Source organism: Gymnoscopelus microlampas (genome assembly GCF_963454915.1).
Source record: "Gymnoscopelus microlampas genome assembly, chromosome: 1".
Classification (NCBI taxonomy): Eukaryota; Metazoa; Chordata; class Actinopteri; order Myctophiformes; family Myctophidae; genus Gymnoscopelus; species Gymnoscopelus microlampas.
Window position 1 is genome coordinate 27,423,081 of NC_139962.1, and position 20,000 is coordinate 27,443,080.

At 41.8% G+C, this 20,000-nt stretch overlaps 1 protein-coding gene across 11 annotated transcripts in view; it reads right to left on the bottom strand.

Annotated features, from left to right (window-relative positions):
* Positions 1-20,000, bottom strand: part of sox6 (SRY-box transcription factor 6) — a 175,420-nt gene that overhangs the window by 72,740 nt on the left and 82,680 nt on the right. For all 11 annotated transcript variants that reach the window (XM_084063620.1, XM_084063621.1, XM_084063624.1 and 8 more), the window contains one exon: positions 12,136-12,222. In XM_084063620.1, coding sequence (XP_083919746.1) covers positions 12,136-12,222 — 87 coding nt within the window. The remainder of the gene's footprint in view (positions 1-12,135; positions 12,223-20,000) is intronic.

The following is a 20,000-nucleotide window of genomic DNA, read 5'->3' on the forward strand; positions in this document are numbered from 1 at the left end:
AAAAACAAGACCTAAAAGCAGCTATTCATTGGGCCTGCGTGCGGTTTTGCAAGGGGCTGAATTGACTTCTTATTCACCCGACTACACTTGTTGTGAATGGCTTATCTGTAAAATTGATACATTCAGCACCGATTTTATTAACCTTTGGCTGTGTCCATGATGGAGCTCAATCGTACAGGTCACCAACAAGATACATCTGCCATAGGTCACCACATGGCAGTACAGTTGCAGGGAGGGAGGGAGGGATAAAGAGAGGACGTGAGAATGGATGGAAGGAAGGAAATAAAGAAAGAACAGTAGAAGGAAAAATAGAAAGAAAGAAAGAAAGAAAGACATTTTTAAATAAAAAAGAGAAATAAAGTAAAAAAGGAAGGAAGGAAGGGAAGGGGGAAAGAAAGAAAGAAAGAAAGAAAGAAAGAAAGAAAGAAAGAAAGAAAGACAGAGAAAGAGAGCGAGAGAGAGAGAGAGAGAGAGAGAGAGAGAGAGAGAGAGAGAGAGAGAGAGAGAGAGAGAGAGAGAATGATGGATGATATAGGAGCACACAGATAGTGGGGGGCTTCTTGTAGGGTGAAGAGAGCAGGGCCACCAGGCCCTCAGGCTGGCACAGAGCTCCTTCAACAGGGATGTAAACATCTGGACTTAATCATGGCCTCTCAGCCTTCCTGCTTACATGTCTGATGGCCTCTCACTCGTTTAGGAGTGAATGTCAATACTGTAAGAATGACTGTAATGGCAAAATTAAATACTTGTGTACAGTATGTACGTATGTAAGGTGTGTGTGTATACACGTAAACATTTGAGTGTGTGTGTGTGTGTGTGTGTGTGTGTGTGTGTGTGTGTGTGTGTGTGTGTGTGTGTGTGTGTGTGTGTGTGAGTGCGTGCTCGCGCACACACATGTGTGTGCGCTTATGTGAGTGTGTGTGTTTGTGTGTGTGCTACTATAGTTTACAGGAGCTGATTGGTGCACACGGTCCGCAGACGGATGCAGTGGGCTAGTTCGGGGGCCGTGAGTGGGGAGTGCAGGCCTGCACGAACACTAAGAGAATACTAACAGAGGGCCCATTGTTTTGATGTTGGGCTGCATTGTGGGAAGCCCAGTCTGCCCCTGCACAAGAAAATGGCAAGTTGGTCCTTCTTTACTTTGTTCCTTTTTAATGATTCACACTTGCCCCCCCAACCCCCTAAAAAATAATAATATCACCAACAACACTTAAACACAACTTCACACAATCACTCAAGTAGGGTATTCTTTGACTGGAGTACTATTGCACATCCCACTGTAGCAAATCTGGCACATATGTTTTTGTTGGCTGGTTTAGTGTAAAAAATCTCTTTCTTCCTGCTCTAAATTATGGATCAGCTTTAAAATGCAGATAAAACTTTTATTGGGCGGCACACAAGAGGAGAGCCGTGGTCTGTTTTCTGACCAGCCTGCTGACAAAGAGGCTGTTTCCTGCATATTGCATGGCTCTTAACAGCGGTGGGGCCGAGGTCTGCCCGTTAAAGTGTCTCCTCACATCCTGCATCCAACGGCAGACAGACAGCCCCGAGATGCAGGGGCGCTACATAAACTCCAGCAGTCTGCCCAGGTCTAATGTGTTGTGACATCCTCCTGTTGAAAGAGCGATGCTCAGTAGGACAATCGCAGACTGACACAGGAGCCTGTCTGGCCCAGGGGGAGCGAGCGGGCAAGCTGGGTTGGCACCGTCTTGTGTTCCAACCAGCCCACCATGTCAACGGGCGGAGATGCCAGACTGACACACACGGGAGGGGGAGACAGCGGGAACTGCGTTGTTCAGTTGCAGTTCATTCAGAATTCACCTTTTGAGATTCTTGCCTCTTTTAAACGTCACAAAGTAGGGCAGAAAACATCAACCAAAACGAGTGACTAAATAAATGATAAGAGGAAAACAAGCAGAGCCATGGTTGCTTGGGGAGGGATGAGGGTATTTGAGCCTTGGGGTCTGCGGATAAAAGGCACTTTGTAGGGGTGCGATTTGTTCTGTCCAATACCCATGTCTCCCTCACTCCCTCCCCTCCGCTCTAATCAAGCAGTCTCTAATTTAGGTTCCAAGTCCAGTACCGGGGAAAAGAAGGAGGCTTGTTACTTTGAAGAGTCCCGAGTGAATAAAGCAGATAAAAGATTCAGGCACAAAGAAAAAAAAAAGCGAGGGAGGGTGAGGGTGAAAAGGGGGAAATCACAAGGCACCCTATTCTCTTCTGTTCCTTTGGTTCAGACAGCTGAGCCACTATGACCACATCTCAATGACTTTTTTAGCACTGGAACACTGGAATTTCTTTGTCTCTCCATCAGTCAGCGATTGTGGATACTTCCATATGCTCCGAGCCCATCCTAAGTAAATTAAGACTTGTCTAAATGCTGCGATTGTGCCGGGCTGTGTCCGGATGCACACTGCACATTGCTAGAATGCCTTGCATACTGAAGTGTTTTCTCTTTCTCTCTCTCTCTCTATCTCTCTCTCTCCCTCTACATATGTTTGTGTCTACGTGCATGTGTGTGTGTAGATCGACATTATAAAAGGTGCATGCCCCGGGCCCCGACTGAGCTCAGTGCAGCATAGAATTCATAACACTATGAATTCTGCGATCATATGATCCCCATGCTTTCCTCTAGAAAACACTAATATTCATTCATTCATTGTTCTGATGTTCCTTTTTTAAAGAATTTGTTTTAAAAACACAATGCAATGATATAGAAGATTATTTAGGTCCCATGGCCTAAATAATCTGCTAAATGGCTAACTGTGAGCAAATACATTTCAAGAGAACATTTAAAATAAAAAATATATATTATTATTATTATTAATTATTAATTGATTAATTACTTTAATTAAATTAAGTAAACAGGTTGTTTTATTGGATCACTTATGTTAAAGTGGTCTACAGACGTGTTCAGCAGAGCTATCAAGCCACATGTGTGTCTAGTAATATGGCATTAAAGTGTCTCTGTGCCCTAGAACGCAGACAATATGAGCAACAGCTGTTTTACCTGGCTTGCTGCCCCTGCCATGATATAAAAGCTGTTAATCTTGCCAATAAAACACCATTAACAAGCATGAGCAAGGACTCACTAACACATGTCATCCAGTGGCAGCTCTGACTATCAATCCTTAAGTCTCTCCAGTGCAATCTTAACATAGGAAACTTCAAATTTACTGGACCGCCTGTCCAAAAATATCTGATCCTGTCAAGATTATAAAACCACTTATAGTTACGTGCTTGAGACTCTTGAAAGCAATAAAGTATATGATTATGTGTGTGTGTGTGTGTGTGTGTGTGTGTGTGTGTGTGTGTGTGTGTGTGTGTGTGTGTGTGTGTGTGTGTGTGTGTGTGTGTGTGTGTGTGTGTGTGTGTGTGTGTGTGTGTGTGTGTGTGTGTGTGGTGTGTGTGTGTGTGTGTGTTACTGATATAGTATATTAACCACTTGTACTGTACACTAGCATCCCTAGTCTGGGGATAACATTTTGGTGAAATTGGCCAATCTACAAGCTCACAACACATCGCGTTGAGGCGCGCTGTGAGCTTGAAGATCGGCTATTTTCCATCAAAGATATTTAGTGTAGAGGAAAACAGGATGACCCTTGGTTATCCAGTCATCTAGTATAGGATTTAAGTTGTTAAAAACATATTCATAACTTTTTGTTGAAATTAATATAGCACACAATGATGTAAATGATGCAATGTACGCTGCCAGCACTCCAGGAAAGGTGTGACCTGACAACCTGGTAACATTTCTCTATATCAGATTATGGAGAGCATCTCCAACCCACAGCAAATGTGCCAGTTATACTGCGCTACCATAGTCCACCATACAGGCAGTACTGTAGCTTTAAATGGTTTGGCCAAATATATGTTTTTCAAAAGAATATTGTGATTGACACATAGAGAGGTTATTAAAGGGATATTTCACTTTAAAAAAAACTTTTGGTCATTTTATGGTCTACTCAGGCTTTAGTGAGCCCTCCAGACCGTTTTTAAGTTGCTTTATTCAGTATTTAGATATTTGATATTCATTTTACCAGCCACGCCCCCTTCCTATACAAACCCATTATAACTTAAAACTCAATTTTTAACCTGTTTAACCATCAACAACACCCGTCCTTGGTTCTGGTGACTCACCCTGCCCTCCTAATGCGTGAGGGGGCCGTGTTTTTTTGATTACTTTTTTCATTTATTTTTAATATATATTTTTTGTATTTAATTTTTTCATTTTCCAAAAAAAAATATTAAAAATAAATGAAAAAAGTAATCAAAAAAACACGGCCCCCTCACGCATTAGGAGGGCAGGGTGAGTCACCAGAACCAAGGACGGGTGTTTTTGATGGTTAAACAGGTTAAAAATTGAGTTTTAAGTTATAATGGGTTTGTATAGGAAGGGGGCGTGGCTGGTAAAATGAATATCAAATATCTAAATACTGAATAAAGCAACTTAAAAACGGTCTGGAGGGCTCACTAAAGCCTGAGTAGACCATAAAATGACCAAAAGTTTTTTTGAAAGTGAAATATCCCTTTAATAAAGAGCACACTTCATCTATCATGGGTGTGCCGATCATGCTAAACACTGATGTGGGCTAATAATCTGATGATAGAGGAAGCATCACTCTTCACGATAATTATGCTAATGATCCAGCACTTCACTGTCGAGCCATGACATTGGACAAGGTACTTCATCAAAGCCAAGATGGAGGCTTGACCTGATCATATAACACCACAGGGAATGCCCATAACACAGTAATAAAAAAAAAAGAAGAAACATCACAAACTTAAAGGAGCATACTGGCAGTCTGGCATCTTTATCCATTGACTACAACTCGTGGTATACTTGTCATTACTGCTAATTACTCCAGAACATTAAAGTACAGTATGAAAATGAACTTGCAGAGACTTTAAACTTGCTTAAGACAGGTAATCCAACAGTCATCGTGGACTCAACCCTAACCTTTAAAAGTCACATCAAGATGGTCTCCAACACTGTCAACTTTAACTTGCAAAATGTCAAACAAATGGAGCTGCCAGGACGTACTTGCACTGTATGATCTTCTCTCACATCGAGTACTGTTTCACAAATTGGTCATTCAGGTATCATCACTGCAGCATCCTAACAAATATTGTTTTTTTTTTACTTTTGATAACTGGAAGCTCTTTAAACAAGCATGTGCCGTGTATAAAACTTTACATGCTTTATGCCAGATTATTTAGATGGAGGAATTTATAAAACAGAAGCCCAACACAGGCATCAGTACAAGGGCCGTCACCAGAGGGGATTGTAAGGCGCAGTCTAGACGCACAGCCTTTGCGCAAAATTTATTTTCAGTTCAAGAAGTGCAATTTGGAACACTCTACCCACTAAGATAAGAGAGTGTCCAACCTTTACATCTTTTAAGGTCCAACTAAAAGGATGGATCATGGTCTCTGGTATTTTTGGTCAAAAGTAGGCATTTTTTTACTGTTGCTTTTTTTTGGTACCCTTTAAGTAATGTTTACATGTGCTCTTTTTTTTATGTTGCTTGTTTTCTGTATGGGGACTACGGATGGAAATTAGCATTCTTGCTAAATCCGGCGTATTTACATTGGATTGTATGTGTGGTGTTCATTAATATGTGCTGTCCCTCCCAAATAAACGTATAATAAATAAAATAAACACCCCAAATTTCAATGCCCAGTTATTTTTGTCAAAGTTCCTGGATTTCTTTTAAATTTATGGATGAAATTCAAACATCCATGACTTATTAGTCGCGCAATAATGTTTAGGAAACAATTACACAATTATTCAGGTACTTTTGAGAAATGAACATTGAATAGGCTACTAGACAAAGACATGGGTGTGTGGCTCTTTAAGTTTCTGTACTGTACTGTGGCATATTAATATATTTTATTGTGTAACTACTGTATATAACACACTAAGTCAAAGCACACATTTCCACATTACGGTGGAATGTCTCATGATCCGTATAACAAAGTGTTTGCCATTTGAGTGAAATTAAATGTGCAAGAAAGACCATACTGTACTGTAGCAGAACATTTAGTCACATCAAGTTCAAGTTACAGTATGCCGTTCATTATTAAAACACCTTATACTAGATGATTTTGTTCTGTTTTTTGTTTTGGTTGTTTTGTGTTTTCTTTTTGCCAGAATGTTTGATATATATCTTGTTTTAGTCTTTCATATTAAAGTAGCAGAGCAGTGTCATTAGTCCCGACTGGAGGTCATCAATATTTTTATTTTACCTGGCCGGAGCAGAACACCAACTGACAGCACATCCAGCTCAAGATGGAGAAATGAGGCTACAGAACAGTAGACAAAACAGGACAGAAGGGCAGCAGGGCTCTGGAGAAACAGGAGAGCTGTGGTTCTGTAGCCTAGGAGGGTATATAAGGGGAAATCCACCATGACATGTACTAACCCCGGCGAGCCTGAGAAGCCAGTTCTTCAGCACTGTAACACAGCTGTGAAGATACTATTTGCTTTGCCTCAAGAAAGCTGATGAATATTCTGGCTCTTCAGTACAAGAAAAAGGGTGGTATTTTAGCCATTGTGAAAATAAGGCTTGGTATATTGCTCTCTTGCAATATGGTTAAGAGAATTGCATTAGTATGCAAAAAATATCTTAGATTACTGTAATTCATTCATTTGCATCAGAATCTGCATCATAATCAAAAACGAAAACAAAATATGGAACTCACACATAAGCATGCGTACATGCACGCAGGCACGCACGCACGTGCACACACACACACACACACACACACACACACACACACACACACACACACACACACACACACACACACACACACACACACACACACACACACACACACACACACACACACACAAGGTGTTTGCTCTCTTCCTTTCTACAGCCATAGCCACAAGCTAAATTCCTCAATTCATTAGAGGAGAAAAATACACAGTCCAACTCCCTCATACATTCATCTGGCAAATGTGGCCTGAAAAATAATGATTTACTGTGGCTCATATTTCACCTGAGTGCACAGGGCAAACAGTTGACTGAAGTGTTTGGGAGAAAACGCAAACTGAGGCACTTTTCACTGGAGAAACTAGACAGATACAGTATTTGTGTTGTTTGTTTGCGTGTTTGTGTGTGTGTGTGTGTGTGTGTGTGTGTGTGTGTGTGTGTGTGTGTGTGTGTGTGTGTGTGTGTGTGTGTGTGTGTGTGTGCGCGCGCACACACGTGTGTGTGTGTGTGTGTGTGTGTGTGTGTGTGTGTGTGTGTGTGTGTGTGTGTGTGTGTGTGTGTGTGTGTGTGTGTGTGTGTGACGTGTATGTATGTGTGCGTGTGTGTGCGTGCATGTGTGTGTGTGTGTGTGTGCGCATGCTCTTGTGTTCATGTTTATGTACATGCCTGTTTTATTCATACATGAATGAATGCTATTGAGTAAATGTACACATGGGCTTAGGGGGTCACTCCTCCTAATCAAACAATGTCTGAAACGCTCTTTCAAACTTCCAAATTCCAAAAGAAACGGCAATATTAAACATGTCAAAACAATTCTGTAATCATATTATTGGTTACACTGTATTGCATCCCCACATGTTGTTATTTATGTGTATGAATTTGCATATTGCTGCAAGTATTTCATTTCATTTTGACTATAGGTACTGGGTAGAATTTCAAAGTCTTGAAGGTAGCTGTATTGTATTGTATGTATTTACAGTATGAGTATAAGGCTAGGTTTTTAATATGAAACAAAAACATTTCCAGGATGACACAAATCCCCTCACACTGGAAATATACTTTCTTGCCCGCTAGCATTTACAGATATCGTGGCGTATATATCTCCAGTGGCATAAAGTCTGTGCTTTATTGAAGCCATTAAGAATAAAGTAGAATGTTAAATTGAATAATCATGTTGTGAAGTAAGCCCAGATGGCTGAACAATATGGGCTCTGTGTTCACACAGTAGTCTCCTGTCTGTCTGTCTGTCTGTCTGTCTGTCTGTCTGTGCGCACGCACGTGCACGTGCACGTGTGCATAAGAGTGTGTGTTTGGGGGGGGGGGGTTAAGCCGGCCAGACCAGGTAAGGCCAGCATCAAATCAGTCTCAGCTGCCGGCCTGCCCTGCCCCACACTCTCCTCCTAAAGAGCTTCCACTTATCTGCCTGCCACAGGGCTGTCTGTGTGCGCACCCCACCACCGTCACAAGGACAGCGTTCTCAAATTGATTATGAGAGTGCGAGAGCCCTGATTTTTGTGTTTATAGAATTCCAAGCTACCATTTTGAGGCGAACGTACAATGGTAAGCTTCTTTTTTTCTTTTTTTCACAAATTTCAAGAGAATGAATACAGTTTGTGTTCCAATTTAGTAACCACATATTTTCCTTCAGTTTGGGTAAATGCTTGAGCCCCCCCCCCCCTCTGCTGGCCCTCTACAGGGAAACTTAAACAGGTCTGTTGAGTATGAAGCTGAAATACCCAAGCAGCATCACACAGAGCAAGCTTATTTTCCCTATGACACTATATTATTGCTAGCTGTGTGAGGTACTACAAATACTAACACTGAATATCAGCATTCCTTGCACAATGAAATCCTCAGTGTTACTTTAACTATGAGCTCTCAGAGTTACACATAGATAAATTTCACACTGTGGATTTTGCTGTGTAGCATTCTAACATCTATGTACTGTTTGATGAGGTAAATGTCTCTCCAGATGTAACCTCTTTATCTCTTTTTTTTTCTTTCAGACAAATCTCTTTGAGGGCGATAATTAAAAATGTCTGAGCAGCTACACTGAAGGAATCTCTCTCTCTCTCTCTCTCTCTCTCTCTCTCTCTCTCTCTCTCTCTCTCTCTCTCTCAGTGTCTCTCTCTCTATTCCCCACTTCTCGCACTCTTTTTCTCTCTCTCTTCCTTGTGCGCTTCTTTCCACATTAACTCCTATTATCTGCTACTTTCTGCGGTTTGGAGGCCTTCCAGCGAGCCTCCCTCGCTTGCGCTGTGGTTTTGTTCAGGAGATTTTCATCTCGCTCCTCACCGTTCCGTCTGATTGACAGCTAAGCTCAGGTATGAAAACAAACAGTTACCTTTGGAATTGGCTGGTGAAAAGAAATCCGCCACTAATTCTCTTTCATGAGCCTTCCTTTTCCATAGCCGTGCCTGTGCTAAGCCCCTAACAGCATGCAGGGCCAGAAGTGATAAAGGTTTAGATTCATTAAAACCTAACTATTCCTATTCTGTGTGCCTCCCTTCAGTGTCCCCCATATACACTGGATTATAGATCTCTTTTCAACTGACACCAGTAACTTAAAACAAAATGCCGTGACCTCGGATTCACCACATTTCACAACAGAAACCCACACAATACGTTATAATTATGGATGTGTCACCTGAAAAAGTAAACGGTTGGATGGATTTGTAAAACCTTTAAGAGGAAAATCCCTGATGTTGTTGATACCATTGTTTTGTTTACTGTACTTGCGTGTTCTCCACAAGAGGATAAAGTATCCTGGGCATGTTTGAACACAAGTGTAGCGAAAGAATGTCTTTCTTTTCCTGCATGGAGCCCTCAGTCAAATTCAGTTACAGCTATTGTTCTCTCTGGGAGAGAAACGTTGATATTTCCTAAACTGGTCTGTACCGGCTAGATTCCACCTCTTTAAAACTGTTTCTTCAAAGCTGTCTAAATGTGAAAATGCAATAAAAGCAGTGGATAAGAAACAAGTTTAAAGACATTTCAGATGGAATGCCACTGATCAAAGACACATATACTGTGTGTTATTCACATTCACTTTAAAGCAAGAAGAAAAATAGTTCACATTTTTACTTATCTGTCAAGGTAATCAAAAGTTTGTTTCTTTTTTCTTTTCTTTTTTGCTCGAACAATGTCACAAGGTACTGTAACCTACTAGGTTCACAATATAATTGCTTGTGTATTGAATGAATGGTGATGAGACAACATGCAAGGCCAGTCTGCCAGTGGGGTAAGCTTTTATCTGAACATCAGCCTTCATGCCCATTTTCTTGCATTCTTTTAAATCTACATGCACGCTTGCCCTTTGTATTGATTTTAACCTAATAATTAATGGAACCTCTGATTCATCATAACACTTTAGATCTTAATCATAAGGTGTTTTCTGCAAGGTACCTTTGTTTGTGTTTTAATTAGGTGGACCTTGCACGTCTGCAACCCTGGGCTTCTTTTTTAATTGGCCGTATTTACATCAGGCAGACTTCAAACACAGAGAGAGACATTTGTAAGGGGGAGCACAAAGCAGCCCTTTGAAATGTCTACAGTCATATGAAATGGCATGCTAATTAAAAATCTACGGCTGCCAGTATGATAGGAAAAGCATTTATATTGGTGACTGCGGAGTATAGACTGTTTCCAATCCACACACATCAACAGACAGAGGCCGTTGTGAGCATTATCAAGACTCCCTACCTGTTTACACACCAGCATGTAACCTTACCATTCCATTCATCTAACAAGAAAGAAATGCCCTGTAATTTAATAGATCTGCTTTCAAAAGGCTAAATCATTTTACAAATTTTATCCACTGCACTTTGATCTACAGTGGCATATACCAGGGCAGGTACAATGAATCTAGTTCACCAAGCCATGATTTATCCTTCAGTTCATTAAGGTTATTGCCAATGAATGACTTATTAGAACATTCTTGTATTTGTCGCCCTCCTTGCACGTGATGGAAAATGTAATCAAATAATTAAAATCAAAGACTACAATGATGATGATAATAATATTAATTATTATTATCATCAATGTTTGTCAAGCATGTGTGTTAAAAATTAGGATATATAATCACATTAAAGCATCACTATGTAACTTTCCTCTTCTACCCCGGATTTGAACCCGGTTTCCTGTGCAAGTGCTGAAATTTGTATAATTGAGCTAATAGAGCCGGCCTGCTTGATCGGGGGATAAATTTAATCTTGACCATAAGGTCAAAATTTGTGTCAAATCCTGTGTCTAGGACATGACCTTTGACACGATCTAAATGTCTCAATAGAAGAGCAGGGAGACATATACAACCACCCCAATTGTATAAGTTATATTGTATTAACATACTCTACCATACATATTGGACAAAAAAGTTCACATATTGAGGCTTTAATCAATTAATCAACTGTCAACAGCACATTGTAGTCTACATTAGAATATTTGTTTGTGTGCGATGTGTACAAACGGAGCAGCCGCATTATTATAAACGAGCAGCTATCAAAACAAAATGTAATATATATATAAACATATATAGTGTCAACACAATCAAATTAACAAATCTGTCTGTGGACTGGGACAAAGAGAACTATTAGATTCAAAAGGGGGTCTGACAGCCAAAAAGAAAGAAAGAAAAAATATACAAAAAATGAGAGACAGGAAGTGGAGTGTTGTAAGGAGAGTGTAGGAGCCAGTGGCAGGCTGGTGTTATCAGCCAGCTGGTATTGTGCCGTCCTGAGCTATATAAACACCCAGGCTCTCAGTAACAGTCAGTGCTAAGGACTGAAGCAGCAGCCCGGCCCAGCCCAGGCCCACCTTCACTCTGTCATAAACAGAGATTTGGGAGGCGGTGTGCTGAGCTGTGCCGTGCTGTGCTGCTCTCGATACGCTATGCAGGGCGTTCACCGTCAGGGTCAACACATTCCTCTCAGCGATGGGCTCATTCAGTAGAAGACTGTGTGCCTCTCATCTCCTCTCCTCAGCCTCTCCTCTCTCCTCATCTCAGCCATGCTCTGTTTATATCAAGCGCACTTTGGCTTTCGAGCTGTGTTCAACAATCACTGGATCGGCATGAACACGCGACACGAGTCGCAGCTGCGATGTTACTAGTCTCGGACTGATTGAGGGGACAGAACATCATCTTAAACGGCAAAGCCACTAAAAAAGCACCAAAATAAAAAAATAAAAACTCAGACTGTGGGTAAAGGGGGTTGGAATTTTGGAAAGACATGGGCATTCTTTCAAAAGATAAGGGGGGAGAGAAATGAACAGCGGAGGGCAGCCAAAGGCTTTTGTTTTATTTCACAGAACATACCAGGCAGTTAAATATAGATTATGAATGTCTGATAGGAAAGAGGGCGGTGTTAATTTGAGGGTACGATCTGCGTAAAAGCATTGTGGTTCAACGCAAACCTACCTTTGACCTCTCCCAGAAGTTCACTGGTGTTGAGCCTCTCCATCTTCTCTTTCCAGTCTTTAGAAAGGAGTTTCTCCACACACGACTCTGAAAGACAAAGAAGGCATTTGTTTTTTATTATTATTATTATTATAATTATTAGTGGATAAACGCATTAATGTTCCAGGGTGCTTTAAAGGTAATGGCTCAGCCTGACAAATGTGAGATAGAGTTGAGGGTGTATGTGTGTGTGTGTGTGTGTGTGTGTGTGTGTGTGTGTGTGTGTGTGTGTGTGTGTGTGTGTGTGTGTGTGTGTGTGTGTGCATGCGTGTGTAAGCGGGTGCAGACAGACATTGTAGGGCTAGCATAAGGGCAAAGACAGACATTTAGAGGTAGGTATAAGGCATAAGACTGGGCAGATCCGAGCGTCTGCATGATGAGAACAATTAACATTTGTCCAGCGGACAATTAATCACGGTGGAATGGCTGTTATCTGCCGCGCTGTCACTGAGGTGGCTGATAAAGAACACGTCAGGCCGGTTGACCTGCAGGCCTCCACCGTCCTGGCACCGCTGAGGGTCAGCCCGTTCCCATCAAGCACTATCAGTACCGGCGGCAGCCCACAAGCCCCTTCACCTTGAGCCACCGTCGCCTCAGCGACCTGCCCCAAATCTGAACCAGACCGAGACACCCACTGTACAAGAGAGGAGCGTGAATGGATCCATCATGCATTCAGTCAGTGTTGATTTTGACAGCAAATTTTGTTTTTGTCATTTTTTTTCTTTCTTTTGAATAGAATTCCTTTTAGTTTTAATTTAGTCATCTGAAATGTTTAAGTTTTTGTCTAGTTTTAGGCGACTACTGTAAATATCATAAGATTTTACTCGACTAAATTGTCAATATGTTTAGTCTTAGTTTTAGTCACCACTTAGTTTTTATTTTGTTTTTATTTTGTTTTCGTCAGTGAAAAAAGGTAGTCGACGAACATTTTGTGTCATAGTTTTAGTCGACGAAATCAACACTGATTCAGATGAGACTTCAACATTGCAGAGTGTGCTGAAAAAATGTGACAAGGCTGTGGAGCCCAACTCACACAGCTGGCTGTGACTGTGATTAATAGTGAAGTCTGTGTCTATTAGAAGCTGTTTAGAAACAATTATCGCACTGTCTACTGTTTCAACGTCTTGCAAACTACGGAATCGGCACCAGTCCATGAAGATATTATCCACAGGTTTTTTCGATAATTTGCCTGAAGATGATATCATTTGTAAAACTGTGTGTTTGTCTCCTCTGGGAATGAGAGAAAAGGCTAAAATCCAAAGCAGACACGCTTGCTATTACCAGAAAAACCCTGGGGCTCCATAAGGAATGGATCTAACTACTATGTCTGTCTCACAATGGCTCAGTTGTGGACACAACTCATTTAACAAAAGGGCACGATTCATAAGCATATTTGTGTTCTGGGTGATTTCATGGAAGTGCTTTTCTTTCCCAGGTTGCTGTAGTCGTCATGTGTTCTTGTGGCAATAGCAAGCATGCAGCCTAAAAAGATTGTATCTCCTGCAGAATGTATGTGAGCGAGAGAGAGAGAGAGAGAGAGAGAGAGAGAGAGAGAGAGAGAGAGAGAGAGAGAGAGAGAGAGAGAGAGAGAGAGAGAGAGAGAGAGAGAGAGAGAGACTGGGCTGTCACAGGCAATACTGTGCATGGTTTGTGTTCTGCCGCTACTATTCCCGACATCAAACGCAGAGGAGATTTACACAGTTTAAAATGTACACAGCCATCGGCTCCTTTTATCCTTCAGTAACATCTCCTGCCCTCCACTTCCACAAACCAAACAGCACAGCTCCCTCTGACAAACATGTCCACTTCACAGGAACTGGGAGTAATAGGGGGTCAGTGATTCTTGTGGCCCTGTTTAAGGATGGCTTTCAGAGAGATCATGCAGAGTGGCCCTTTTTGTTTGACTGTCCACTTCCTGCGATGTGGTGTGGGACGACGGGACATCTCCAGCTCAGGGTCATTATAACATTACTTCTGCCTTCATTGACTGCTCCAATTCCCGACTCACAGTTTGTCCCCTTGACCCCGAGGAAAGGAAAGGTAAACGGCAATGTGTGTACATGTTGATCCTCATCGACAAAACCCCTGCAGATAATAGCTAGACACCCACCAAAATAACCACGATACACTCAGACGGCTTAGGGTCAATTTGGAGGGGAATTAATGCACATACACACTGTTAATATGCACACATATGCTGTTTCTCCATTTCCCCTCTGTTTCTGATACGCACGTGCACGTGCACGTGCACGTGCACGTGCACGTGCGCACACACACACACACACACACACACACACACACACACACACACACACACACACACACACACACACACACACACACACACACACACACACACACACACACACACACACACACACACACTTTCATCACAGATGCTGCTCCAGCACTTGATCATTAAGGAATGCACCAACTGTTGGAGATAATGTGGTGCCAGCTTCCATTCTACTCCACTCCTCCCCCTGCCTCCCACCCTCCCTCCCTCCCAGGAGTGTTTCGGCTGCCTCGCCTCTCCATCCCCTCCACTGTGGCCAGACACGACCTGCCAAGTGCTCCAACAGGAGAGGCTACAGCTGGAATGTACTGCTGCCCTCCCAGCCTTCCACCTGGGAAAGGTGAATAATGACCCGGATTAGTCTATAAAATAACTCTCAAAACACCTTTCAGTGTTCTAACTGCACGGACAAAACAGGCAAACCCCGAAATGGAACTCAGTGAAAACACAGCAGCAGTGTAATTTTCGTGCAAGGCGTGCTAGAAGAAAACACAGGGTAAATGACTCAGATGTCTGGCTTGTTTCAAAGCACCCTTCTACAGGCTTCTTTTTTTCTCAGCGGAATTTAGATTAATAGTTGGAACGCTATTTCAGTTTCTGAAATTCCTGTCTGTCATCTCTGGAGACTTACTATATGCCAATAGAAACATGTTTGGTTAATATCAAAATAATAGTTACTGTCAGATTAAGGCGCTTAGAATGTTAGAAATTAAGCCACACTGTGTTCTTCTAAAGACCAACTTATTAATTCTGCGATACAGGGCTCACACGTCGTCGGACACACTCACTGGATATAAAATGCATTCGCGGTGGAAATGCAAGCATGCTATAAACATTAAACTAGCACATTATTCGGAGGGAATTAGCTGAAGACAAGAGAAGTGAAGAATCCACTGAGTTTATTTTTATTTTCCTATGAGGACTCTTAAATCCACCCCCTCCTCCCTTTTTCTGTCTTCCCCTCCTCTCGAGATAAAATGCTCTGTGGCTAGGGAACAGGCCATTCAGTTGGGATGAGAATGGAATGAAAACAATAGCTCTTATCGGGCTCTTATTTACATTTTCCCAGCATCCCTGCTGTAGACAGCTTGGCTTGTCACTGAGCCCAGATCGCCCCACTGGACCAAGACCAACTTCCTCCGGCCCCAGTGATTCCAACGGCCCCTATGGACCTACGCCTGGCACAGACCTCCGCCACTCTGCAGCTAGCACTGATAGTAACATACAAGACAAAACTACTGGGATATGTGTCCAAGAAGACTTCCCTCGAGAAGGGAGAGGTCTCTGGACCCCTAAGCTTGTCTGGGTCTCATTGTCCTCTCTCCTGGGCCAGTGCTGTAGAACTGGAAATGTGCCTCGTATCCCTTTCCAGACTTTCTTCAGAGTTCCCGAGTGGCGCTTATTTGGCAATGCAGGAAAAGAGCAAAGAGTTACCAGCGATTTGATACCGTGAATATTAATATGTGTATGTGCTATCTTTCGCTGTAATCTCTGGTATATAGCTTGTTCGTGCAGGTATCCCGTGATCTTCTTGATGTGGGTAAGCAGGCAGAATGGATTGGGACACCTACAACCTTGATGAACTGGCTAGATTAGTCTACCGTTCTTTCACTGTATTAATAACAAAGCTAATGGTCCTCATAAATCTGAACAAGGGAATGTTTCTGGGATGGTGTTTGATATAAACACAGCTTTCAGCACCTGGCAGTCACTGCTGCCAGAATATCATGTTCAGCATAAACCGCAGTAGTGGAACTAAGAGGCATGTTACCGCTGACAAGCTCACCTGACACTGGAAGACTACGACCTCTCTTACTGTAAATGGAACTGAAGACAAACTGTAACTTTCTATGTGTCTGCCTTTGTGAGTGTGTGTGAGTGTGTGTGTGTGTGGTGTGTGTGTGTGTGTGTGTGTGTGTGTGTGTGTGTGTGTGTGTGTGTGTGTGTGTGTGTGTGTGTGTGTAGCTCTCTCTCTCTCTATCTCTCTCTCTCTCTCTCCCCTTCTCTCTTAATCTTCTTTTTACACTCACTCTCAATCTAAGTCGTTCTCTTGCTGATGTCTTAAAGCTACAACTCATAATCTGAATTAATGTTTTATTGAGCATACTGTAAAAAGTTACTTTAATAAACTGAGTGGTAGTTGGCTATAAACAACTGTTTGTGGGGCAGAGCTAGGAGAAAGTCGTTTGTTAATTTATCGTTTTATTGCAGCCTTAAACAGAGTGGTTCAATCAAGGGATCATCAGACACTGCGGTTATGCTCAAATCACTGAGCGGAACGCAGAGGAAACAAATAAATTCCCTCACAAGCAAATCAAACCTAGTCAATTTGGAGCTGAAATGACCTGTAAAATGTAGATCATAACAACTCATGGTACTCTGTTAACTACTTTTCAACTGGCCCTATAGATAGCATTGGGAAATCATAATCTGGTGCATATTAAAGTGAAACATGCCAGCGCTAACAATGCTTGTGAAATCCTCACATTCATTTATGAAAGTTATTTGTAAAGGTTCAAAGCACTCAGTTTGTTGTGGCAACAGAACACCCCAACACATTTCAGAAAACTGTCGCAATGCACAAAAATGTGTTTTAAAAATCCTCAGCAGTGGCTGTTACGCTGCGTTCCATGATGTAGTATCCAAGCACCATTTTCTACAACTGGTGGAAGATCCACCTTGTGTACTATTCTCCCTGGAGATAGATGATACTTGTGTTTGAGTGTTTGTTGTGTTGAAAGACCATCGACATAGAGAAGAGGGCTATCTGGAAGAGTCAAAGCAGTCATAAGTCACTCCTAACAGACTAGAGACCTCCCGTTTAGCATCGGCCTTGTATATCAGTCGTCTCAGCCTCAAGGGGAAACATGTAATTACCAAATCAATGATCAACTGACACTGGCAATATAAATAATTTCCTCCTCGGAACGCAGAGGCCTTATAAACTGAGGCAGGAAAACGATGCTGTAGGCTAGTGGATGTGTTTCATTAAGAGGAAGAGGGACCCACAGCGAAAGAGATGACTTAATTATAGTTAACCTAAACTACATGTATGTAAAAACTAGGCATATTTATTGTACTGCTTTGAAAGAATGCACTTTGTGTAAAAAAAAGAAGAAGCAAAGAAAAAGTCTTAAAGTGACACTAAAATCCATATACTAAATCTAAGTAAAAATATATATATATATCTGAAAAACATCTGAAAAGTACTGAATTTAAAATGGACACAGCTCAATGTTATTATTCATGTTTAGAATGATATAATTAGAGCTCTGAACACCATTTGACATCTAACACTGACAAGAATGTGATAAGCTTAGAAAGAATCTGGGTCTTGCTGGTGTCAGCCGAACAAGCAGGCATGTCATGAGAAAATAACAGCACTTACTAATATGTACAAAAATACATACAGTAGGACCACAGTAAGGTTTGGCAGATATTAGAAGCTTTTTACAGCGCACAGAGATCTCTCTCTCTCGCTGTGTGTGTGTGTGTGTGTGAGAGAGAGAGAGAGAGAGAGAGAGAGAGAGAGAGAGAGAGAGAGAGAGAGAGAGAGAGAGAGAGAGAGAGAGAGAGAGAGAGAGAGAGAGAGAGAGAGAGAGAGAGAGAGAGAGAGAGAGAGAGAGAGAGAGAGAGAGAGACAGTATGTGCTGTCCAACAGATGTTTCTACTATACTGTATTGTATTTTTTGGTAAACAGAGATATTTTATGTTCTTGTCAGGGAAATTCAACTGTGAAAGGCATGTTGGTGATTACTGAGTCTGTCAATCGTGCAAGCTGTAGTGAGGTTAGCTGTGGATCACCATTTTGCCTATACTGTAGATGTTTTGGCCAGATGTGGTACTAAACATGAACTACTTTAAATGTGGTGTAGCAAATGTATAAGCTTACAACAATGTGTTGTGACCTTGTAGAGCTGCTATTTTCACTATTCGTCGTAATTTTATAGGGCTTCGGTGTTTAATGTTCATTGGTGTTATATCCTTATATTTACACGCAATTCCATGATTCTATTAATTCTACATACAAAAAGCACTTGTGCAAGCTAGGTATTAAGATTTTGAATCAAGTGACAACACTCATGCCTCCATATATTGATGAAGGAGGGTAGGCATTCAATATCTTCTTCTTGAGTTGAGCGCTCTCCCATGTTTTGCATCAGGAGCACGCTGACAGGAGCTCTCTCAAGCTTAATTTATACTCTGTTGTACGATGGTGTCATGCGCTGAAAATAGCAGATCAACGTGTCGATCGGCTATTTCCGGCACACGACAACATCATGTGACGAAGTATAAATCAGGCTACAGGCAGACAATGATGAGCTGCAGTAGCATGTCATCTCCCTGCTGCTCTACACAAGCATGCAAAACAAATCAAAAGTCGAGAGTGGTAAAAAAGCAAATGGCTGTGACAAACTGTAAGAAATCTTTTGAATATCTTAATCACAGAGACACTAAAAACAAGACCCCATCATTGCACTAAATAAAACATAATAATTACAAGTGGCAGGCAGGGAAGTGAAATGCAGAGAGAAAACATGTTTTGTCATTCTACTGCTGGTCCCAGAGACAACAGCTGTTGGATGCGGCAAAATACTCCTGAAGTCTCCATAATCATGGCGTTATTGAAGTGAGGACAAAAAGGGCACTAATTGCAAGGGAGCAATCTGAACGCAATAGGTTACACACCCGGGTGATGCTGCACAATGCAAACGCTAAAGAGGGGAGATTGAAATATAAAAAAAAACAAAAAAAACACAACACTCTGAACACAACACAGCGTTGTTGCTCATTTTCTGGCAATTACCTTCCCTCCTTGTCAACAGTTTTAATAACCTCCATCATTTCCAGAGGACTTTTTTGGTGCAGTTAAATAATTCCAGCTTTTAAATATGTAAATGCTAGTGCTGGCATGCATGGATGAAGAGGTCCGGCTCCTTGAGGTGTGCCAGTGCATTGTGCAGCACCTGCGCCTCTGGGAGGGCTTGATTTAATTGACACCTAATACGACTCATTATTCCACTTGGTGAATATCCCTGTTAGTCACCTGTTAGACTCTCTTATAAGAGCCATTTGGCCTTATAAACAGCTGCTATAAATAGTAGCAACCTGGCTGCCATGTTCATCACTGGAGGTTGTGACAGAGAACAGATCTCCACTTTGTTTCCTTTCCTTTCTCTCTTCCTTCCTCCGACCATCCCTCCCCCCTTTCCTCTCTCCCTCTCTCCGTCCCGTCCTCTTCCTTCCTTCCTCCCTATTTTTTTCCTTTCTTCCTATTTTCCATCCTGATCTACTTCCTCACGTATCTGCGAGCCTGCCTGAAGGAGAGTTGTCTGAGGTCATTCTCTGAAAACAGGTCAAGTGCCAATGCATGTTTTTCCTAATGAGATCAAGGTATTTTTACATAGAAGACTGAGTCATGTTTGTGGAAGCTTAACATACGGTAAGGCGATATGAGACCAACATTTTAGTATGTAGCAGTTTGATTTTCTTTTTCTGTTATTCCTGGACAGTTTTTTCTTTCCCAGTG